Raw genomic sequence first — 25,670 nt, forward strand, 5'->3', positions numbered from 1 at the left:
TGAAGAGAACAGTTCCCAACTCACTCTGAGTCACGTATTACCTTCATATCAACACCAGATGGACATCACAAGAGAACTACAGACCAATGTCTTTTATGAATATGAATGCAATAATCCTCAACAACATAGTAGCAAACCAAACCCATGTAAAAAGAATTATATACCATGATTCAATAGGGTTTATCTCAAGGATACATAGTTGATTTAACATCCCCAAATTGATTAAACTACATCATATCGATAGGATAAGAAAAAAATATAAGAAAAAATATATAATACTTCAACTGATACATAAAAAGCCTTTGATAAAATCCAACATCCTTTTTTTGATTAAAAAAAATACTCAACAAACTAGGAATAGAAGGGAACCTCCTCAACATGATAGAGGGCATTTATGAAACTACAGTTAACATCATACTTAATGGTAAAAAGTAGATGCATTTCCCTTAGATCAGGAGCAAGACAAGGAGGTATACTCTTGCTACCTCTACTTAACATTGTACTGAAGATTCTAGGTGGGGCAAGTGGGCAATAAAAAAGTAAGAAAGACATACAGATGAAAGGAAGGGGTACAAAATATTTCCATTCACAGATGCATGTTTTTGTATATAGAGAATTCTACTGAATTAACTAGTCTTTTAGAAATAACTAAAGAGTTCAGTAAAGTTACAGGTTATAAGATCAATACACAAATACCAGTTGTATTTTTATATACTCATAATGAATAAACTGAAAATAAAATTAAAACACTGATTCATTGAAGTATCAAAAGGAATAAAAACCAGTAAATTTAATAAAAGAAGTAAAAAATGTATAACTTGAAAATTATAAAACATCATTTAAAGAAATTATAGAAGATCAAAATAAATGGAAAATCATGTTTATGAATTGGAAGACTTCACAGTGTTAAGATGGCAACACTCCTCAAACTGAGCTACAGATTCAGTGCAATCCCTTATCAGAATCTCAGCTGGGATTGCTTTGTAGAAATTGACATGTTGATTCTAAAAATGATATGGAAGTGCAAATCAAACAATCCTGATAGAGAACAAAGTTGGGGGTGCCTGGGTGGCTCAGTTGGTTGGGTGTCCAACTTCAGCTCAGGTCATGATCTCACCGTCCTTGGGTTTGAGCCGCACATCGGGCTCTGTGCTGACAGCTCAGAGCCTGGACCATGCTTCGGATTCTGTGTCTCCCTCTCTCTCTGCCCCTCCCCCACTCAAGCTCTGTCTCTGTCTCTCTCAAAAATAAATAAATATTAAAAAAATTAAAAAAAAAAGAACAAAGTTGGAGGACTCATACTCCCTGATATCAAAACTCACTAGAAAGCAATACTAAGCAAGACAGTATGGTACTTACACAAAGATATACATATTGATCAGTAGAACAGAATTGAGAGTCTGGAAATAAATCTGTATATCTCTATGGTCAGCAAATTGTCAACAAAGTTGCCAAGATTATTCAATAGAGAGAGAGTAATGTTTTCAACAAATTGTGCTGAGACAACAGGATATCTAGTTGCAAAAGAATGAAGTTGGACACTCACCTAATATCATATACAAAAATTAATTCCAAATGGATCAAAGGCCTGAACATAAGAGCTAGCACTGTAAAACTCTCAGAAGGAAACATATGAATAAATCTTTATGACATTGAATTTGGTAAGTTATTTTTGGATATGAAACCATAAAAGCACAAATAACAAAACTAAAAAAATATACTGGATTTTATAAAAATTGAAAAAACATTTGTACTTTAAAGGATGCCATCAATGAAGTGAAAGGACAATTCATGGAATGGTGCAAATTATACATCTGATTGGGGGCTTGGTTCTGGAATGTACAGGAACATACTAGCAACTCAATAAGACAACCCAGTTCAAAATGAGCAAAGAATCTAAATAGATATTCAATAAAGAAATGAAAATGAGCAACAAGCATATAAAAAGATGTTCAGTGTCACTGCTCATAACAGAAATACAAATCAAAACCACAATGAGATACCACTTCATACTCATTAGGATGGCTAGAATCAAGAAGGTAGGTAACAGCAAGGGTTGGTAAGGATGTAGAGAAATAGGCACCTCACACACTGTTCAAGGGAATAGGAAATGGCTCAACCACCTTGGAAACCAGTTTAGTGGTTCCCCAAAGTATTAAACATCAAGTTACCATAGGACTCAACTACTCCACTTGAAGGTGCACACCAAGAACAATGAAAACACATGTCCACACAAAAACTTGTACCCAAATGTTTAAAGCAGTGTTATTTAAAATAGGCAAAAAGTGAGTAAAATGTCCCTCAACAAGTGATTGAACAAATGTGGTATGTCTCTGCAAAGGAATTCTTTCAACCCTAAGAAGAATGGAATATGATACCTGTCAGAATTTGAGTGAACCATGAAAGTATTAAGCTAAGAGGCTAGTCACAAAGACCTCATATAATTCCATTCATATTAAAGTCCATAATAGAGAAATTTAGAGACAGTAAGTAGATTAGTACTGCTGAGGTCTGGATGTAAGAATGTAGTTAGGGTAGTAATAGCTGAAGGAAAAGGGATTTTCTTTGAGGTGATAAAAAATGTTTGGAAATTGACTATGGTGATGGTTGCAATAATCTGCAAATACACTAAAAACCACTGAAATGTATACTTTGAATGACTTGTGAACTTTGTGTGTCATCTTAATAAAGGTGTTTTTCAGAAGCAGGTAAAAGGAAAAGGCAGTAGAGTTCTAACGAATATCTGGAAGGTGTTCCCTTGGGTGAGAGGAGAGGTAGAGGTGGCAGTGGAGGGTTTTCTGTTCTTCATGGGAGGAGAGTGGTATGCTTCATCAGCAAGCCAGACATAGAAACTTGTCAATTGTGGGTTTAAAGTTTTGGCTTTGGAAATAGAGGCTAAAAAATACCTTTAATTACCCACATGACTTTAGGCAAGTCATTTCATCTTGCTGGGCCTCAGTTTTAATTCTTAAAACAAAGGGACGGAGGAAGCGTATGCTCTCTGAAGTTCATGTAGCATAAAAATTCTCTGATTGGAAGAGCAAAGCAGGTTTTCACAGGTGAAGACTTGGCACACATAGAATTTTGAAAAGAGGGGAAATAGTTTTTGGTGTCTACCACATATATTGGGTTGTATATACTACTTCTCTCAACTCTCCGGTTCCTCTGGGTATATACGGAGGCCCATTTGCCAAAGCATAATCTTGGTTAGCTATATCTCACTAAATCAGAGTTTCCAAAAGTGTATCCTGTGGAACACTTATGGATTATATAGAATTGGAATGCTTCTGAGAGCCTTTAATATGTTATGTACTTTGTGAATCTTTAGAATGGGGGTATAGCATGCAGTTTTCCCAAACCTATTTGGTCATGGAAGACTTTTCAAAACTTACTTTCTCCCGGGGTGCCTGGGTGGCTCAGTCAGTTAAGCGTCCAACTTTGGCTCAAGTCATAATCTCATGGTTCGTGGGTTTGAGCCCAGTGTCGGGCTCTGTGCTGACAGCTCAGAGCCTGGAGCCTCCTTTGGATTGTGTCTCCCTCTCTCTCTGCTCCTCCCCCACTTGTGCTCTGTCTCTCAAATAAACATTAAAAAAGTTAAATAAAATTTACTTTTTCTTGAGCATCTTATAAAAGTAGAGTTATGAGGAATCTGTTTTGAAAAATGCTAGAGCAAAGGGCCAGTTTTCAAAAACTTAAAGATATTTCTCTTCCAAAAGGATTTTAGATTCCTTTGCAGAGTCTTGGAAATTAAGGCAATCTTGAAGGCAGCGAGGATTTATTTATTAATGATGGCATTGTGACAAGTAGCAGGGGAGATGTTTTGGGTAAACTGAGCCAGCTTGCTGTTTTTCGAATCATGTTATATATGATGTGGACTAGTTAGAGCAACTTGGCCCAGACTTGAAACCACATCCAAGATGAGACAACAGAGGTACAGTTCCTCAAATCTAGGAGAAATTGTAGAAAAGAAGCTGTGAGGTCATATGAGATCAATAAGGATTTTTAAAAAAATCATACTCTTTAAAGAGTATGCTGTGTGAGGGCTGGATTGTCACTTTGAGTGGAACCAGGGGATGGAAGTGGTGGGGACTATTGCAATAACCCAGGTGAGAGACAATGGTGGTTTGAGCTACAGTGATAGTAGGGAAGATAAGGAGGAGAGTAGACATTTGTGCCTGGGTGAGAGACAATCATGGTTTGAACTAGAATGATAGTAAGGAAGATAGGGAGAAGTGGAGACCTTTGTGCTATTTTTTAGGGGTCAGGTCTCTGGCACTTGGTGATGGATTGGATTTAGGGTTGGGGGGCTGGTGCTATGTGCATTTATGTAGATGATGAAGCTTGGGAGAGGAGATTCTGAGAGATTTAGGGGAGGGTGATTAAGTATACTATTTTCTACTTGCTCCTTTTGTTTTGTTTTGAAATGCCAGTAAGAAATCCAAGTGGAGAGACCAAGGTTTCAGCTGGATATTACCTGCTGGGTGCTTAAAGAAGAGGTCAGGCACAGCATATATATTTTGAATATAGGTGAGGTGATATTTAAAGCCATGGACTGGATAAGAGCCCTACAGAGAATACAGGTGCATGAGACAAGAGTATCCAGGTGGAACCTGGGAAACTAACATTGAAAGACCATGAAGCAGTAAAGAACTCAACACAGACCAAGGTCTGTCGTGAGATATAGGAGGAAGTCTAGTGTGGTAGAAAAGTGATTCAAGCAAGAAGATGGCTAACTGTGTGGTGTTCCTGAGAGGCATGTAAGATGTGGATAGGGGAGTGACCATTGAATCTGGCATCTGAATTGTGTGGCATTCCTCTTATATTGAAATTTTTATTTTTTATTTGAAAAGTACTATAACCACAGTATTAAACATAATGAAAATGTAAGTTTATTGGTACCTGTGACAAGAACATTTTCAGTGGTTCCTATGGGAAGAGAGCCAGAATGAGTGGGTTGAATAATGAGTGGGTTGAATAATAATTGATGAGAAGAGATGGTGTAGTAAACATGTAACTATTTATTTCCTCTAAAAGCTCCACTGAGAAGACAGCATTGTTTTTTTTTTTGTTTTGTTTTTTTAAAGGCATAAAGCCACAAAGCCTCCTAGGAGCTGGTTAGAAATGAAGACTTTCAGGCCCCACTCCAGACTTATTGAACTAGAATCTGAATTTTCCCAATATATTCTGATTTGCCTACACATTAGTTTAAGAAGTACTGACTTGGCAGTACTTACACTGCACAATCCCTAAAACACTCAGGAATTGGAGGCATTGATGTTCCTGAAAATGGGCATGAAGAACAAACAGGGTCAGGTGGCTAACGTACAAGGATTGATAGAAAAATGAAGAGGCAGGCATGCTTCCCCCTTGGAGCATTCAGGCAAGTGCTTCTCCCCACTTGAGCAAAACAGCAAAGGTTTATTCTTTAAAGAGAGTAGAGTAGATAGTTTCTGGACTGGAGAATGCCAAGGAGTACTTAGGATGCTAAATGCTAAGACCCTAGCCCTTTTCCTCAGCTACCAGAATGCTGACATGGGGCTTCACCATCTGGGTAGGAGCTTGGGAAAATCTTATCCAGGGAATTTGACCAACTCAAGAGGCAAGATTTAGATACTGGCTCAGAGATTTCCTAACTCTAATGCCCAGGGGTTTGTCTCCCTCCCTCCCTCCCTTCCTTCCCTGCTTCCCTCTCATTCTTTCCTTCTTTCCTTCCAACTTCTGTTGCTGTTTTGCTCTCCCTCTGGCATCTTAGTGGAGAGCTCTGCTTCCAGAGATACTTTGTAATTTTCTCCAGAGCTAGTTTGTAATTTTCTCCAGAGCTACTTTATAATTTTCCTATCTGGCTATCATAACTGTTTGTTCTTTTTTTCTCTTGTCTCTAGTATTTGTTTGGGGGAATAAGATGCCATTCCAAGACTGTATGTTCTTATTGAAGGAGCCCGACAGATTTTTACAATCAGGGTCCTGATAAGCAATTCTGCTACTGTATGTAGAAATTCAGATGACCTCTTTTCTGTTCACCATATTCTCATATTTGCTTTCACTGCCTTTTCAGCTTGGTTTCTAAATTAAAAGAGTGTTTCTTGTTGCATTTTCCACTGCCTTTCTCCCACCCCCAATATATTTACTTACAGAAATTCTACACAGCTTGTTGTGTACAAAACAAACCCCAATTAAATGAAGGTTTCTTCCCTTCCTGCCCTGATCAGAGGTTAGCTTTGGTGGGGGTATAGCAGTGGCAAGGGTTTGGGCGGACTCTTGATACTTGCTCAGACATTATTTGGTGATGGAGTGATCACTCTTTTTTGTTCAATTTGTTTTTCTATTCTAAAGCTAACAAAACCATGCAGAAACAGTTTGAAATTTACACAAAAAGAAAACTGATTATACATTCAAGAGCATTTAAGGACTCCCTATTAGTGTCCTCCTTTTGCCAAAGTTGAAAATTTTAAGTTGTGTCATTTCAGAAGAGACATCTGTGTTTTGTTGAGACTAACTCTGTGTGATTACCAAATTTCAGAGATGACACTTAGCTTCTCTAGGGGAAAGCTGGCATACACAGTGCATTAATACATATGTTCCTTTAACGTATTATCTCCTGGTATCCATATAATAGTATTCATGAACACAGCAGCTTTGGGGAAAATTATAAAGTTGGCAAAGAAAACAGTGCAGAGAAGCTTAACCTTTTGGTGTTGTTTTCCACCTTCTGTATCATTCTCTTTTATCTCAACTCAAAGGACCCAGTCCCTTGTATTTGCACAATTTAAAAACTTCTAGTCAAATTTAAATATTTGGACATTTTTCTGTTAAACCTTACCATAAGTATGCAGGTGTTCATTTGTCATTCTCTTTTATTTGAGGTCCATATTCTCCTTTTAAAATAAAGCAAGGATTTTTCTGACCTTTTAAAGACTATACTATTCTGGAAGTGGCCTTGCATAATTCCTGAAATCAAGCCTAGGTGGTCAAAAGGGCAAGTATCTGTGGGACAGGCAGATGCCCATCTTTTCATCAACTGGCTTCTGACAGCAAACAGGTAGACATCTTCTCGTTGGCTTTTACTGGGCGTCCATTTCTTCCACTTCCCACAATTTAGAATTTCAGATTGCAACTTGCAGTTAATTTTCAAATGAGCGGATTTAACAATGAGTATGCTGGATTCTCAGGGGGGATTTTGATCTCTGTGAACAGGGTGAGGAAAAACATCATTGTCATTATTTCTTTGATGTTCTTCTCTTTGAGCAACTCCACAAGTACAGGCAAATTGTGCCTCTCCTGTTGGTTCCGTTTGTCTAAGAGCCTAGTACAGTGCCTTGCACAAACATAACCAAATATTTGTTGTTGAAAGAAAACTTCATGAAAAATGAGCATCTTTACTTTGGTCTCAGAACCGAACCATATTGAAATAGGCAAATATACTTCAGGTTGGAGAAGGTAATAGTATTTGGGTAGGGGAATAGAAGACCTATCTGGAAATAGAAAGTAGTGCATGAAGCAAAGAGTTGAAAGGGTGGAAGATGAGAAAGAGGACAGGAGAGCTAATCTGAGGCCAAAATATGGAAGACCTTAATGTCAGACATAGGACTTGGGACTTTTTTCCTGAATCTGACTATTGGAACCCACAGGGGAATTAAACCAGAGCAAGGGCTCGGAGCAGGAAGCTGGGAAGGTAGAAGGCTGAAGGCACTGATATCAATTCAGAAGCGGTTACTGTGAGATGATGAAGAATGCACATGTAGAGGCAACCCTGTCTTCTAGGCATGTGATCCATTGTCTGAACCAACATTTAGTAGACTTTATTAGAAGGGACAGAATATTTTAAGTTGGGGCCACTTTTGAAAAATCTAGTGCTCCAGGCTATGGCCCTTCCATATGAGGGACCTTTCTTTTTCATGCCCTTCTTATTCCAGGAGGATTGTGGATGAAATATTCCATGACCTCCCATCAGCCCTCATTTATTTAGTTGTAGCCATTGATGGAAATGGGACCTCCCACAAATCTGTTTAAAACCCCTTGCCAAGCTGAAAGTAATGAGACAGAAGTGTCTGTGTGGAGGTTTTCTGTGCTTCATGTCAAAACAACAGAACAGTCTACTGAGCCTAACAGAACCCAACCCCCCAGAATCCCACAACCGAAATTGCATGAGTTGAGGAATCACACACCTGCTGGATTCTGAGACTGAAAAAAAGCTTTTTTGCTTTGGGAAGTTTGGTGCCTGAAGATGTTTGTAAAATCAAAGCATTTTAGAATTGAATGAGGGGTTGCCTGGGTAGCTCAGTCAGTTAAGCATCCAACTCTTGGTTTCAGCTCTAGTCATGATCTCATGGTTTGTGTGTTTGAGCCCCACTTTGGGCTCTGCACTGCCAGTGTGGGACCTGCTTGGGGTTCTCCCCCTCTCCCCCTCTCCCTGCCCTTCTCTTGTACCCCTCTCCCTCTCTTTCCCTTCCCCCCCCTCTGCCTCCCCTGCTAGCTCGCTCCCTCCCTCTCTCTCAAAATAAACTTAAAAAAAAAAAGAATTGAATGAAACTTTAGCATCATTTTATTTCAGGTTTCACCAATCTACTGATGAGTTTTCTCTCTGATATCCTCAATTAATTAATCTCTCTGTTTCACTGAAACTTAGCTGAGCTTTTTGGGTTTCTACTTTTTAAAGGTTTTCATCAAGCTTGCCAATTGGGAGATGTAAAAATTGGCTCATGCTGTTTATTTTCCATTATTTCTGACACTGGATTCTGTGATGGCTCTGTGTTAGCTGTTGCTGAAATGGTCTGGGAGAAGGGATGAAAGAGAGGACTCAAGCCACTCCTAAGACTAAAAATACCTGAGTTCAAGGCTATGGCAAAGCTTTGGTTACTTTATACTGTTTTTTTTGTGTTTTTTTTTTTTTTTTTTTTTTTTGTCCGTCACTTGAAGATTTTCAGATCCGCTAGCATATTCCATATGAGAGAATGAGGTAATGGCATGTTCAGGTCAGAGACACACAACATGCTCTGAGATACTTCACAGGGAGGTCAGATTAAGAACAAACATCCAGATCTCATTATAACCAGATCCTAAGCAATTAAAAATAATTACTCTCTTTTCTAGCTGACCTTGTGGGATATATAAGCTACAGTCTAGTCTAAATAAAGCTGAATTGGAGAGTCTAAATCTAACAGCTTAAAAAAAGTGTAGTCCAATCAACCATAGTGACTAGATAACCCAATTAGTGTCTTTGGAGAAGGATAATCACAAGTCAAATGAATTTCCCATTTATTGCCAACACGTCTGACTTCTGAAGCCCAGCTTCTTTGGTAGAGGACTTGGGTGAGGAAGGACAGTGCTTACCTTTAGGGTAAACAAGGGATTTTATCATCACCAAGCAATTGGAATTCTCTCTCAACCCCCTACTCTTCAATTGCTGATAATGACTCTGTAAATTATAGCTCTTAGCCAATTCTGAGGGTAGAATTCATCTTGTATTTTAAAGGATTCTTTCCCTGCGATAGAATTTCTACTTTTTCCCTTTCAAGATAAGCATTATATAGCTTTTCCTATAGTCATTTTTCTGATTTCTCCATGGGGAATATAAACCTCCCTTACCCTCAGCCCAATTAAATTCCAAATGTTGGACATACACCTACCATTTCTCACTAAAGTAGGTGCTTGATTTTGTTCCAAGAGAAAGGATTATGTATGCATTAGCAAGAAAACTGTGCTGTTTGTTTCTTTCAAAGAAATATCTAAACAAGACAGTAAGAGTCTCCGGATATGGACACTTGGGGCAATTTGCACAGTGGGGTGTTTGATTTTGATATCCAGACAGAACTACAGTAATCAAAGCACATCTGGGGAACACAGAGAACCTCATGTTCAGGTTTTGGAATCTGACCTTAATTGGAAAAAATTATATTTCTTTGAACATTACTGCATGGCTTGATGTGATTTTGTTTAGGCAATTTCATTTATCTTTTTAATATTCTCATTAGGTATAGAGAGGCAGGTAGTATTATTTACATCAGGAGAACTGAGTGACATGCCTAGAATATAGGATGTTCAACCTTTGGAAGATTTTGCTTCTGATCTTTGTATCCTTCTGAATAAATTAATTCTAGAATGACATATAGGCATTTTCTTAAAACAAACACATAAAGAAAGCAAGGAAAATAAGAAAACTATCAAATCCTATAGTACTGCACCACAGGGAGAACAATAATCATCTTTTATAAGAATCTTTTCCTTAGTATTGAAGAGCGGAGTGAATAAACAGATGTAAATCCCCCTGATTTATTATATCATTTGTTCTACATGTAATTGAAGGCCCAGAACATACATTGCATTGAACCAGGCACAACAAAGAATACAAAAGAAATTTTCACTGCAGTTGAGGAAATACAACACACATGAACAAATAAGAGCAAAGTAAGATTAAGTGTGAATCGAACAGTACTAGCATCCAGACTAAATAAAGATGAACTGGTCAGGGAAGACTTCATCAAGAAGGCAACCTTTGAGCAAGATTACGATATGTAAGTCAGACTTCAAGAGGCAAAAAAGAAGAAACTGAGGATGGTATAAATAGGCATAAGGTGAAGACACAGGGAGGCAAAAGTACACACACTGAATTAAAGAGCCAGTCTTCATCACCCTTGCAGAGTAGCTGCCTCCTGTTGGACAGTAGTGAGAGGCAGTCAGAAAAACAAGCCATTGAGTAATTTTGAGCTGGGGATTCATAACATGGTGGCAATGGTATTTTATGCAGAAAAATTCAATGGCGGTGTGTAGGCTAATTTGGAGAAGAGGGAGAGGTTGGTTGAAAGGAGATAAAGTAGAACATAATTATACAATCCAGGCTTTGAATGTTCAGGGCCCAAACAGATGATGGCAATAAAGAAAGAATTACTGGTAGTAGCAACATGAAGGGAGTTTGTAAAACTGATTGAATGTGGGCAACCAAGAAAGTGAACCATCAATACTCAACAAATCCAGAAGTCAGGGGTGGTTTTAGTAGTTTTGTAATCCAGTGTTTTATCTTTCCTTTCTTCACTTCAGTGTAAGTAACATCTAGTTTCCACATGGCTATAGTCTTCAAAACCATCTTCTTCGTGAGAACAGAGTACATTCCTAAATGGTAGCTTCTCAGACACAAAGTACTAAAAACCCACCCAAAGATTTATCTCCAGCTGATGTTGAATACTGAATTAGGAGTCAGGAGGTCCAAGTTACAGTTAATACTTGACAAGGGGTTCATTCTAGTGGCTGGGGTTGGATAGAACAGCCTTTGGATTAGCCTTTCCTAAAATGTGTTCCGCAGAATATGAATTCCAGAATATGCTTTTCAGAGGGAAAAAGTACAATTAAACTTGTTCGCAAACATCAAAAGCTGTATTTCCTTCTTAAAGATCACAGAGCCTTATTGGCATAGGAAAAGTCTTCCCTTTTGGCACATGGTACTTAGAACTAAGAAAGTCTAAAGGAGCTCCTAGCTAAACAATAGTCTATGATGATGGAGTAAGGAGAGTGATCTAAACCAAAGCAGTGAAACAAGAAGTATAAGGCAAAGGAAGAAAACAAAGCAAAAAAAATAATAATAATTAGATAATTAAAAGTAAGAGATGGCCAATTGAGACTGCAATAAGATACAGGAACTTAATGTGAAGAGAGGGGTCAAAAAAGGCAGCCTATAATAAAATCTCAATACAGATCTCTCTACGTCGACAGTGACCGCCAGTGGGCCCTTTTCTCCTCTTAGTATTGTGGTCATCTGACCCTGCTGAAGAGAAAGATAGCTGTATCTGCACTGTCACTTAGTCAAAATTTCAGATTTTGAATGGGTGTTCACATTCTCCTTGGAAATTGTAACTCCAGGAAGAAAAAAGCAAGATCAAAGTGTCCTTGCTATATTCATTGACTGCCTCCAACTGAAACTGAGTTTCTAGGGTAAGTCAGAAATCAAAATTCCTTTGACTGTGGTCAGAACGAAACCTCCCTGAGTTCTTGCCAAATATTGAAAGCCTAAAAGAACACATTTTCTTACTTAGAAAATAAGTGCACAGAGAGTAAGTCCTCCAGCCACTGGGAGGAGGAGGAGATTATTATTTTTTTTTTTCATATGAAATTTATTGTCAAATTGGTTTCCATACAACACCCAGTGTTCATCCCAGATTGTTCTTAAGTAAGTAGGAGTCTTACAGAGTTATAAAGATCTATCAATTGTGAAAATCATTCTCATACCTATTGATTAATTTGGTCGTCATGAATGCCCTCTGGTGTTTTTTTTTTTCCCTAGTGTTTTACAGATGACAACAGCAACAGCCATCACCACCACCACCTGAGAGGCATTACGCTAGATGTTTTATATTCATTATCTCATATAGTCCTCACAGCAACTCTTTGAAAAAGGCCCACATTGCAGTTTCCATGACATGGCCAAGAGGCCATGTGATTGAGCAAAAAAACAGTGTCACAGCCTGTGTTTGAACTCCAGTCTCTCAGATTCTAAAGGCTATACTATACCATCTCTGACTTGTCAAAACAGCAAAAGACCCTCCTATGAATATTACCTGGGGTGCCTGTCTGGATCAATTGGTTAAACATCATAATCTCATGGTTGTGGGATTGAGCCCCGAGTCGGGCCCCGTAGCATGGAGCCTGCTTGGGATTCTCTCTGTCTCTTTCTCTCTGCCCCTCCCTGGCTCATACTCTCTATCTCTCTCAAAATAAATAAATAAATGTTAAAAAAAAAAAAAAGAATGTTATCTTAGAATTCCCTCCATTCCTGACCCAGCTTACCTAGTTTAGTACTTTCCTCACGGCACCATGTTGTTTCAAACTGCCTCAACTCTACTTAAGCGAGTAAGATCTAGCCACTTTCAGCTATAGTTTAAATCAGAGGTGGGCAATCTATAGCCTGTGGACCATACTTGGCCTATCTGTTTTTCTGTGGCTCATGAGCAAAGACTATTTTTCATCCTTTATATGATAAAAAAAAAATCAAAAGAAGAATGATACTTTGTGACATGTGACCATTATATGAAATTCAAATTTCAGTGGCAAAAAACAAAGCTTTGTTGGAACACAGCCATGCTTATTCATTTACATTTTGTCTGTGTCAGCTTTCCCACAACTGTGACAGAGTTGAGAAGTTGGAGTAGAGAATTATGGCCCATACAGCCTAAAGTATTTATTATTGACTCTTAACAGAAAAACTGCTAACCTCCAGTCAAAATTCTAAAGGACATCTTTTGTTTGTTTGAAGAGGAACAAACAAAATGAGTCAGAGGCTTTTTTTTTTTTAATTTTTTTCAACGTTTATTTATTTTTGGGACAGAGAGAGACAGAGCATGAACGGGCGAGGGGCAGAGAGAGAGGGAGACACAGAATCGGAAACAGGCTCCAGGCTCTGAGCCATCAGCCCAGAGCCCGACGCGGGGCTCGAACTCACGGACCGCGAGATCGTGACCTGGCTGAAGTCGGACGCTTAACCAACTGTGCCACCCAGGTGCCCCATAGAGGCTTTTATTTTATACAACAGAGATAAGCTGTGGGAGCACGGGCTCAGGTTTGGATCCCAGCTCTACTATCCAAGAGCCGCAGGACTGAGCCTGTCGAAATTATCAGACTCTAGAGCTCTTTAGTTTGCTTCATCTGAAAAATGGAACAATAATACTAAACTTGAAGTTCTGTGCAATTTTAATGAAGTATTATGTGTAAAGCTTCAGGAAAATAGTATGGGCCCTTTGGTAAATGGAATCTACCTGCCTGTTGGTGATGCTTTCCTATTCCTTTTGTGTTAACATTGACATGTGCTGATGGTTGGGAATTAGAAATCTCTGGTGATAGCTGGCAGATAGGTAGAATGAAAGTGCTGCAAGGTGGATGCATTGCTAGGATAAACTGTACATGGTTCAGATGTAGCACCTGTTCTCCCCTGGGTGAATTTTACAGACAATGAAGCTGTGATGTATTGATGGATTAAACAGTTGCACTCAGTGAAGCCCAGCTATTCCATCCATCTCCACTTGATGTGACCATCATTAAAGTCAATATCCAAATGCAGAAGACTGCAAGGTGAACTAGAAATACTTAGTTGAACAAGCTGTTTCATTTTCCCTCTGCCAATGTTCCAGATAAACCCAATCCAATCCTCTTTAAAAGCACAAATAAATAAAAATAATGGTTCTTTCATTATAACTCAGCACCTGAGTAGTTCATGTGGCATTTTATCTGCTCTTCTGTGATGAACAAACTAACCTCCAAAATATCCTCAAATAATTTTTTTATGTCTAGCAACCAAAGCAACATGTATCTTATTTTTCTGTATATACCTTGCCTGGAAGATTGTAAAGCTAAACTCTAAAATGGCCCAATTCATACCCTACTAATGAGTGTGCAGAGAAAAGAATCTTCTCAAGATTAGATATCTGGGAGAACTCTTTGAAAACTCTCAAGCAACTACACTCACTCCTGGGATGGGGGGAATGCCAATAAAGGGCATTCCCCTTCTTAGTTTTATGCAACTTTGTCCTCTAGTAAATACACCTAAGGAAGGCGTTGACCAGGGCTACCTTTTGTCAAGAGTTACAAACACTCTTACCTACAGTCTCTTTCTCAGTTGCGAAGTACTCTTGGACAGACAAATTTTAGTCATTTATATCTTAGTATGAATTAATTTAAAAAATCATACGTCTGCTCCTTCCACACTATACACACATACTCCCTGAGGTTTGGGGTTTGGGAATGGATTTTCGTTTCTTTCCTCCCTCCTTCCTTTATTTTCTTTCTTCATGTTTTCTATGCATAATGAAAAAAATCTGGTAAAGAGATGTAAGAAAGTAGATGGCCTAGTGCAGAAGGGAGTTTGATATGGAGGATTATTACTAAAATGAAACCTTGTTAGGGGTTGTATGCTCTAGTAACTGGTTGGCACTGCTTGGCCCACAGGGAAACATTGGAAGTGGAGAGGCAGAAATGGCTATATTTGTGAGGCAACTATGTCTTTTAGTCTTAATAACAACCCAACCAAACTGGTTGTAGTAAAACCACTTCAGAAGTGAGGAATCTGAGGTTCAGAATGGGTTAAATAATTGTTCAAAGTTGCTTAGGGGCAAGTGACTTCTTTCAGGAGCTCAGGTGCATTGGCCTTCTCCTGTGTTTATAATGACTAGACTGTGCCTAGGCACATTCTTCCCCATAATCAGGAATAACTGTCTCATCTGAGACAGTGTACCCAAAACACAGAGCTGACGAGTTATTTACTCTGCTGCTGCAGCTGCCTCTGGATAGGAACTGAGGACTTAGGATGTCCAGGGAAAAAGTAGCAAGTGGAACCAAACAAGTGTACTACTAACCACTTGTCCCTGAGTGACAATGTGAAAGTCACTACCATGTTTGAGTGTGGCTGTGGTAATTGTGAACTGAAAAGATGACCATACTCTGCAGTAAAATAAGAGTCTTCCTTACTTAGCCTTATGGGACCAAGAGTGAAAGAGGTGTCCAGAATAGCAGCTTCTATTTAAAATACATGGAATAAGGGGTGCCTGGGTGGCTCAGTTGGTTGAGCGTCCAACTTCAGCTCAGGTCATGATCTCATGATTCGTGAGTTCGAGCCCCGCATCGGGCTCTGTGCTGACAGCTCGGAGCCTGGAGCCTGCTTCAGATTCTGTGTCTCTCTCTCTGTCCCTCCTTCGCTCGCACTCTGACTCTCTCCCTCTCTCTCTCAAAAATAAATAAACATTAAAAAAATTTTTTTTAAAAATAAAATACATGGAATAAAAATACTGAGTGTATCTACATTCTCTGAGCTGTAACTTCCCAGTTCTTTGGGGAAGTAGTAATTAATTGGACAGAATGAGGTTTGGGGGAAAGAAGAGTAGACTATGAGTCAAAAGGCCCGTTTTCTAGTATTGGCTATGCTTTGGCTCCTTGTAAGAGATTGCACGAATCTTTTGTCTCTCCAGATCCCAGATTCCTCATTTGCAAAATGAAGAGATAAAGTGAACTGGTCTAAGATCTTGTCCAACTCTGAGAGTCTGTTGACTTCCTATTAAATAGTTTACTAAAATTCTCAAGTTGGGAGTCACATTTTCCTAGCTGTTTGAAACACGATGCTATATTTTTCATGCCCACTCTGCCTCCCCTGTTCTTTCTCCCTTTCTTCACACCCCTTCCCTTCTCCTCTAGTTCCCTGTTTCTCCAGGAAGCAGAACCTCTGTTGAGGAATTATTTGCTGGTGGCTCCAAAGTGACAGTGACTTGTGCCTTCTTGAATTCAGTGTCCTTAGGGAGACATGTTGTGTATTTCACTTAAATCAAAACTGTCTTTCTGCCTCTAATTCCAGGTCTTCAAAGTTTCTAGTTTTTCTTAGTTTTACTTTTCTGGTTACGAAACATAGTTTGGAACCCAAGAGCAAATGTGTTGAAAAGACTCAAACATTTTCCTTCTGCCTTTGAATTGAGCTTTCCATACTTCCTTCCTTGTCTGGCTGAGACAGGCTCTCACTAAGATCCTGGGAGAGCAGAGTTGTTAGGATGGGGGAGTTTGTTTTATTCAAGCCTTTGGTCAGTGCAGAAATAGTTCAGCCCAACCGTTATCAGCCTAAAGTGAAAATAATAATAGCACACAACACGCAAATGCCAGCCCCACCATTGTTCCCGCTGCCTCTGATACTCACAGTTCAACTGCATTCCTGGGAAGGTCGGAGGGAATCTCCGTCACCTTGCTCTCTTGGCAGAGGAAAACCCTGTGCCAGCAGTGACAGATCCGATGATGACATCCTGAGCCTAAGCTCAGGAATGCCAGCAAGGAGACCAGGAGGAAGGTCATACTTATTCACCCATCCACCTGCTTTCTTCCTGCATCTGCAGAGAAAAATCTCCACAAATTTCAGAAGCTCCACACAGCGCTCGTATGAGAAGATATCTGCCAGGGTCACGTGACTGACCAAAGGATTTTTTTTTTTTTTTGGGTCACTTTCAGACAAATAGCAAAATTCCTGTGTGCCTGTAGTGATTTCCGGGGCAAGATAAGCTACTCCCTTATTCTTCTCTATTGGATTTCTTCCACCCTAAGGCAAGGAAGAGAGTAAATAGAACCTTGATGCATGTCTGGAGTAGTTTACATTTATTAAACTGTAGAAGTGTCCCTGCTGATCACCATTCTCTTCTCAAGAGAGTGACATGATTGACTTTCTCCAAAAACAGACACAACATACAATGAGAACCATCAATGACAGTGTCACTCAGTGAGGGGCATGGACCTGTTTCTAGTCTTGGCATCAACCTCTTCCTCCAGCCTACTGGGTATAAAACCTGAATTTGTGGGTCTTAGTCATGAGTCCTCTTTCTTGGTGTAATTAACAACCAAAACTGGTGTTGCTCAGAAGATAGATGGGTGGGTTAGTCAGTTCCTGGGGGGAAGGCACTTATGAGAAGGTTGTCCACAGATATAAGTGATTAATCTGAGTGACCTGATGAATGGGCTGTATTTTCAGTGTGGATTTAGTGGACACCAGCAGTCCACTCTCTGTTGTGGATCCTTCTGGCTTCTCTCATTTTCAGGCTTGGAAGATTGTCCTTGCCTTTGGGACATTGGCACAGATGAATTTATTTAATCTATGCTTTTACGTTAATTCTAAGTGCTCCCTGTAGGTGATAGTCTTTGCACTTTGATTGGCATTCTCAATGGCTGCTTGATGGTCAGGAATCAGGAAACGTTTGGTAACACTTTCAGTAAAGTGGCCTTCTACTTCAAACTCCAGAATCTTTGAAGATTAAAAGGCTGAATATTCTCCAGGACTCTCCCTAAAATTTATTACTTCCTAAAATTAGTTTCAACACTATTTTTAAGTAATTAGTTGCATAAAATTGAGTTAGCTGAAAATGCTAAACATGTATATATTTATCTCTCTCCTTCCTCCCCCTCACCGAGGAATAATGACTTACAATGAATGGATTAAACTGTCATTAAAGGAAAAACAGAAACAAGTGACTTGTAAGGTGAAGTTGTTCCCTAGCTTCCTGGGGGAGCAACTGATTCATTCTAATTTCAATACTGGAAGATCAGGGTGATACTTATATGGACTCTATGTAGTTACAGGTTTGGCTAACATTAATAGTTAAATTATTTGACTTGACAATTGATCTATAGAATAATAGTCTTTCAGATATGGAGGGGATTTAATGCAGTCAACCAACTAATGCTTAAGTTTTTTCTACAATATTCACAATAATTAGGGCACCTGGGTGGCTCCGTTGGTTAAGCCTCTGACTTTGGCTCAGGGCATGATCTCATAGTTTGTGGGTTCAAGCCCTGCATCAGGTTCTGCACAGAGCCTGCCTGGGATTCTCATTATTTCCCTTTCTCTTTGCCCCCTCCCCAAATAAACAAATAAACTTAATAAAAATAAAGTATTCTCAATAATTTAAAGGGATTTACCTGCCTATGCTTGACTAACACCAGTGACAAAAAACAAAAACAAAAACAAAAGCAAACTCATTACCAGTCGAAACTCCCATCTCTATCCCTGCCTCACAAATCTCCACTTAGGCTTCTACAACTCCAATTATAATGAAGTTAGACCTTGTAAAATGAGCACAAATCCTTTTAAAATTTAAATTTTTATTTTAAAACTGTGTCATATTCACAACTTGCAGAACATAAATAAAATACATATAAATTATTAAGCAAAATTATAAAACAGTGTGGCCTGAAGAAATGGGACAAGTGCCACTGAATCTACTTAGTTGCTCCTTCTGATTCCCTCTGATGTTCCTATGCCTGCAAGTGACCATTAATGTGAGTTTTGTGTTTTAAAATTCCATTAATTAAAAAAAATTATCTCCAAAGTATGTATCAGCAAATAACATATTGCTTAATTTTGCTTGCTTTATTTTGATTTTATACAAATTGTATCAATCTTTAAGTAGTCTTTTGTTACTTGCTATTTTACACTAACTTGACATTTTTAAGAATAACCCATTTACTATGTTATATGTAGCTGTAGTTAATTTTATTACTGTAGAATATTCTATTGCATAAATAGGCTATAATTTATTTTCTTATTCTCATGTGATCTTTCTTTATCCTGAGGTTAGGAAAATATTCTCCAATTTTTTTTCCTAAAAATTTTGGGGTTTTGCTCTGCACATTTAAGTCTCTAATCTACTTGATATTGATAATTATATATACTTTGAGTCAGGAACTCAATTTCAGTGTTAGTGATATAATAGTTTTTATCCACATGAATAAACAGTTGTCCCAGAACCATTTATTGAATAGACTCTCTTCCCCCCTCATCTATAAAAACTACTTTTCTCCTATCTCAAGTAAGTGTTTTGAATAAGTTTGTGTTGAAGCTCTTTTATAGTCCATTGTCCTTCTTATCTGTACCAGTGCTCTACTGAATCACTTGAACTTTAAGTCTTGATTGATACATGATATATGGTAAGAAAATATTCTCTCAAGTAATATCTTGCCTATTTTGGACCTTGATTATTCCATATGAATTTTAGAATCAGCCTTGTTAAACATCTTATTTTCTTAAGTTTATTTATTTATTTTGAGAGAGAGCACAAGCACTTGTGGGGAAGGGGCAGAGAGAAGAGAGTCAGAATCCCAAGCTGGCTCCACGCTGTCAGCGTGGAGCCCAATTCTGGGCTCGAACCCACAAACCGTGATATCATAACCTGTGCGGAAGTTGGACACTTAACTGACTGAGCCACCTAGGCATCCCTACTTGTTAAACTTCTTGAAAAAAACTCTGATAGAATTCTGTTTGGAATTACATTGATTGTCACCTTGAAGATATTAAGTCTTCTTAGCCCTAATTGTGGTATATTACCATCCTTTATAGGGCCTTCATTGATGTCTTTCAATACAGTTTTATAGTTTCTCCACAAAGGTCTTAATATCTTAAGAAAGAAGTTATGTAGAAGATATATCTACATGGCATATACATGTTTTTGCTATTGTAAACAATATCAGTATTTAAAATAACTTTGTTATCACATTGTAAAAATGCAATTGATTTTGGAATATTTATCTTATACCTAATTGCCTTACTACACTTCTATGTAGACTACCATTCACATCTAAGCACATTGTATGTAGCACATATATTATATGTATATATGAGTCTATTTCTTCTTTTTAAATTCCTTCCTCCCTTCCTGTTCTTCTTTCTCTCTTTCCTTCCCTTCCCTCTCTTCCCCCTACTTCATTGTCTGATCCTTCTCCTTCTCCACCTCTCTCTCTTTCTCTCCCTCTCTATCTCTCTTTTTTCTTTTCTTCTCTGGGTAGGATATCCAGTGCAATGATGATTAGAAGTTTATGGTGAGCCTTCTTGTCATGCTCCTGTTTTTAAAGAAAATATTTTCTCATTTTTCACTACTCAAATGATACTTATCACAGGCTTTTGGTGTGTACCAGGATAGATATCAGGTTAAAGACCTTAGAAAAGGTTTCTAAGAATTTTTTTTTTTTAAGTATCAATGGAGATCTATATTGTTTAATGCCTTTTCTTCATTTGTTCCCCCCCAAAGAACTATTAATTTGCTGAATTATGATGCTAATTTTATACTTTAAACTACTCATATTCTTAGGATTAACAGACTTGTTTATGAGTAATTGTCATTTTATACACCGATTTAATCTCCCAATATTTTATTTAGAATTTTGGCATCTATGCTCATAAGTCATTTGTAACTTAGTAATGAGTAGTTTTTATTTATTTTTTTTTAATTTTTTTAACGTTTATTTATTTTTGAGACAGAGCATGAACAGGGGAGGATCAGAGAGAGGGAGACACAGAATCTGAAACAGGCTCCAGGCTCTGAGCTGTCAGCACAGAGCCCGACGCGGGGCTCGAACTCACGGACTGTGAGATCATGACCTCAGCAGAAGTCGGCCGCTTAATCGACTGAGCCACCCAGGCACCCCAGTAATGAGTAGTTTTTAGTGAGCAGTGTAATTTCTACCTTTCTTATGTTGTCCCTATGTGGTTTGGTATCAAGGATGTATTTTTCTCAGACTGAATTGGGAAATGATCTTGGTTATTTTGTTCTTAGGAAAAAGAAGTGTCACAGATTAGAATAATCTACTCCTTGGAAGTATGGCTTTGCTTGCATGTAAAACCACCTATGCCTGGTTTTATGTTATGTGTGTGTATATATGTATGTTTTTAAAAATATAAATTCAACTTTTTTGAAAACATTTTTTGAGGTTATTTATTTACTTTTTAGAGAGAAGGCACAAGCTGGGGAGGGACAGAGAGAGAGAGAAAGAGACAGGATCCCAAGCAGACTCTGCACTGTCAGCGCGGAGCCCAATGCAGGGCTTGGGGCTCAATCCCACGAACCATGAGATCATGATCTGAGTTGAAATCAAGAGTCAGACGCTTAACCAACTGACCCACCCAGGCATCCTTCAACTTTTCAAAAAATTTTAATGTTTATTTTTGAGAGAGAGAAATAGAGGGAAGGGGGGGAGGGAGGGAGAGAGAGAGAGCGAGAGAGAGAACACACAAGAACGCAAGTGGGGGAGGGACAGAGACAGAGGGAGAGACAGAATCTGAAGCAGACTCTGGGGCTCTGAGATGTCAGCACAGAGCCCCACACAGGGGTCAAACTCACGAAGCACAAGATCATGACATGAGCTGAAGTTGGCCACTTAACAGACCCAGGAGCCCCCAACTGCTTTTTTTTAAAAATTCAGACTTTTATTTGTGGCTAATATTCCACTGACAGAGACTTTGTATATTTCTGTCATATTTTTAATTATTTAAATCCAAGTTAGTTAACATATACTTAAATAATGGTTTCAAGAATAGAATTTAGTGATTCATCACTTATATAGAACACTTATATAGAACATCATCCTAACAAGTGCCCTCCTTAATGCCCATCACCCATTTATCCCATTCTTTCTCCCAACTCCCCTCCAGCAACCCTCAGTCTTTTCTCTGTATTTGAGAGTCTTTTATGGGGAAGCCTGGGTGGCTCAGTCTGCTAAGTGCCTGACTCTTGATTTTGGCTCTGGTCATGATCTCACAGTCCAGTTTTCCTTCTCTCTCTCTCCCTCCCTTTATGCCCCTTCCCTGCTCACATGCTCGCTTGCTCACTCGCTCTCGTGTGCTCTCTCTCAAAAAAGAAAAAGAGTCTCTTGTGGTTTGCCTCCCTCTGTGTTTTTATCTTATTTTTCCTTCCCTTCCCCTATGTTCATCTGTTTTGTTTCTTAAATTCCACATAGGAGTGAAATAATAGAATATTTGTCTTTCTCTGACTGACTTATTTCACTTAGAATAATACATTCTAGTTCCATCCACCTTGTTGCAAGTGACAAGATTTCTTGCTTTTTGATTGCTGAGTAAATACAGCACTATCAGCAATAGCCAAATTATGGAAAGAACCCAAATGTCCATCGACCGATGAATGGATAACGATGTGGTATGTGTACACATATACATATATACATACAGTGAATTCAACTTTATAAATTGTTACTGTATTATTTAGGCTTCCTATTTTTTCTTAAAATTTTATAATTTTTTTAGAAACTTGCTATTTCATGCAAGTTTTAGTGCTTATTGTCATAAAGATTTTTAGTATTTTCTATGAAATCTTTTTAAATCAATTAATTTTTTTTATTTTTATTTATTTTGAGGGAGAGAGAGACAGTGAGAGTGGGGCAGTGGCAGAGAGAGAGGGAGACACAGAATCTGAAGCAGGCTTCAGGCTCTGAGCTGTCAGCACAGAGCCTGGTGCGGGGCTCAAACTCATGAGCCATGAGATCATGACCTCAGCTGAAGTTGGATGCTTAACTGACTGAGTCACCCAGGCGTCCCTTAAAACAATTTTTAGTATTTATTTCTGTCCATTTATTTCTATTGAAATATAATTGATACACAATGTTACATTAGTTTTAGATGTACAACATAATTCAACAACTCTATGTGTTATGCTATGCTCACCATAGTTTAGCTCCCATCTGTCACCATACAATGCTATTAAAATACCATTGACTATATTCCCTACAATGTACCTTTCATCCTCAGGGCTTGCTCATTCCATAACTGGAAGCCTGTACCTTACTCACCTTCACCTCTTTTTGCCATCCTCCCACCCTCTCCCCTCAGGTAGCCATAGTTTGTTCTCTGTGTTTATGGGTCTGTTTCTACCTTTTTGTTTGTTTGTTTTTCAGATTCCACATGTTAGTGAAATCATAGTTTCTTTGTCTTCTTTGACTTACTCACTTAGCATAATACCCTCTAAGTCCATCCATGTTGTCATAAATTGCAGGATCTCATTCTTTTTTATGGCTCAGTAGTACTCCATTATACATATATACCACATTTCTTTATCTATCATCTGTTGATGGACACCGGTTGCTTCCATATCTTGGCTATTGTAAATAATGCTAAAGTAAATATTGGAGTATATCTATCTTTTCAAATTAGTGCTTTCATTTTCTTTAGGGGAAATGTTTGGTAGTAGAAATATGGAATGGTGTGGTATTTCTATTTTTATTTTTATTTTTTGGGAATCTTCATACTGTTTTCCACAGTGGTTGAATCAATTTACATTCCTGACAACAGTGCAAGGGGGTTCCTTTTTCTCCACATCCTTGCCAACACTTGTTATCTCTTGTCTTCTGGTATTAGCCATTCTGACAGGCATAAGGTGATACCTCATGATGGTTTTGATTTGCATGATGATCAGTGATCCTGAGCATCTTCTCATGTGTTTGTTGCCCACCTGTATGTTGTCTTTGGAAAAAGATATATTCAGTTCCTTTGCACATTATTTAATTGGATTATTTGTTTTTTTAGTGTTGAGGTGTATAAGTTTTTTAAAGAATATATTTCGAGTATCATCCTCTTATTAGATATACCACTTACAAATATATTCTTTCATTCAACAGGTTGTTGTTTCATTGTGTTGATGTCTTTCCTTGCTGCATGAAAGCTTTTGATTTTGACATAGTCTCAATTATTTATTTTTGCATTTGTTTCCCTTGTCTGAGGAGATAGACCTATCTAGAAAAATGTTGCTTAGGCTGACATCAGACAGATTACTACCTGTGTTTTCATCTAGCAGTTTTATGGTTTCAGGTCTCATATTTAGGTCTTTAATCTGTTTTGAGTTTATTTTTGTGTATGGTGTTAGAAAGTAGTCCAGCTTCATTCTTTTCCATGTAGATGCCCAGTTTTCCCAACACCATTTATTGAATAGACTGTCTTTTCTCCCATTATATATTTTTCTTCCTTTGTCACAGATTAATCGACCATATAAATGTGAGTCTATTTCTGGGATCTCTATTCTGTTCCATTGTTGTACCTGTCTGTTGTGTGCCCATATCAAACTGTTTGGATTATTGCAGTTTTGAACTATATGTTGAAACCTGGAATTGTGATACCTCCAGCTTTGTTCTTCTTTCTCAGGATTGCTTTGTCTGTTTGGGGTCTTTTGTACTTCCATACAAATTTTAAGATGATTTAATGTAATTTTGTGAAAAATGCTCTTGGTAATTTGACAGGGGTTGCATTGAATCCATAGATTGCTTTGGGTGGTGTGGACATTTTAACATTCATTATTCTAATCCATGGTCATGGTATGTCTTTTCTTTTGTTTGTGTCATCTTCAGTTTCTTTCATCAGTGTTTTATACTTTTCAGTATATAGGTCTTTCACTTCCTTATTCTTTTTGGTGCAATTGTAAATGGCATTGTTTTCTTTATTATTATCATCATCATCATCATTATTATTTTTAATATGAAATTTATTGTCAAATTGGTTTCCATACAACACACAGTGCTCATCCCAATAGGTGCCCTCCTCAATAGCCCTCACCCAGCCTCCCTTCCCTCCCACCTCCCATCAACCCTCAGTTTGTTCTCAGTTTTTAAGAGTCTCTTATGTTTTGCCTCCCTTCCTTTCTAACTTTTTTTTCCCTTCCCCTCCCCCATGGCTTTCTGTTAAGTTTCTCAGGATCCACATAAGAGTGAAAACATAGGGTATCTGTGTTTCTCTGTATGACGTATTTCACTTAGCATCACACTCTCTAGTTCCATCCATGTTGCTACAAAAGGCCATATTTCATTCTTTCTCATTGCCATGTAGTATTCCATTATGTATATAAACACAATTTCTGTATCCATTCATCAGTTGATGGACATTTAGGCTCTTTCCATAACTTGGCTATTGTTGAAAGTGCTGCTATAAACATTGGGGTACAAGTGCCCCTATGCATCAGCACTCCTGTTATCCCTTGGGTAAATTCCTAGCAGTGCTACTGCTGGGTCATAGGGAAGATCTATTTTTAATTTTTTGAGGAACCTCCACACTGTTTTCCACAGCATCTGCACCAATTTGCATTCCAACCAACAGTGCAAGAGGGTTCCTATTTCTCCACATCCTCACCAACGTCTATAGTTTCTTGATTTGTTCATTTTAGCCACTCTAACTGGCATGAGGTGGTATCTCAGTGTGGTTTTGGTTTGTATTTCCTTGATGACGAATGATGATGAGCATCTTTTCATGTGCCGGTTGGCCATCTGGATGTCTTCTTTAGAAAAGTGTCTATTCATGTTTTCTGCCCATTTCTTCACTGTATTGTTTGTTTTTTGGGTGTGGAGTTTGGTGAGTTCTTTATAGATTTTGGATACTAGCCCTTTGTCCAATATGTCATTTGTAA

At 38.3% G+C, this 25,670-nt stretch overlaps 1 protein-coding gene across 2 annotated transcripts in view; it reads right to left on the reverse strand.

Moving 5' to 3' along the window:
* Positions 1–16,920, reverse strand: part of FSHR (follicle stimulating hormone receptor) — a 171,927-nt gene extending 155,007 nt beyond the window's left edge. Inside the window, exon 1 of one of the 2 annotated variants that reach the window (XM_027072494.2) lies at positions 16,655–16,920. In XM_027072494.2, coding sequence (XP_026928295.1) covers positions 16,655–16,806 — 152 coding nt within the window. In that variant the 5' untranslated portion in view covers positions 16,807–16,920. The remainder of the gene's footprint in view (positions 1–16,654) is intronic. The other variant, XM_015074692.3, reaches the window with a different exon arrangement.
* Between the last annotated feature and the right edge of the window lie 8,750 nt (positions 16,921–25,670).

This window comes from Acinonyx jubatus, chromosome A3, assembly GCF_027475565.1.
Source record: "Acinonyx jubatus isolate Ajub_Pintada_27869175 chromosome A3, VMU_Ajub_asm_v1.0, whole genome shotgun sequence".
Lineage (NCBI taxonomy): Eukaryota > Metazoa > Chordata > Mammalia > Carnivora > Felidae > Acinonyx > Acinonyx jubatus.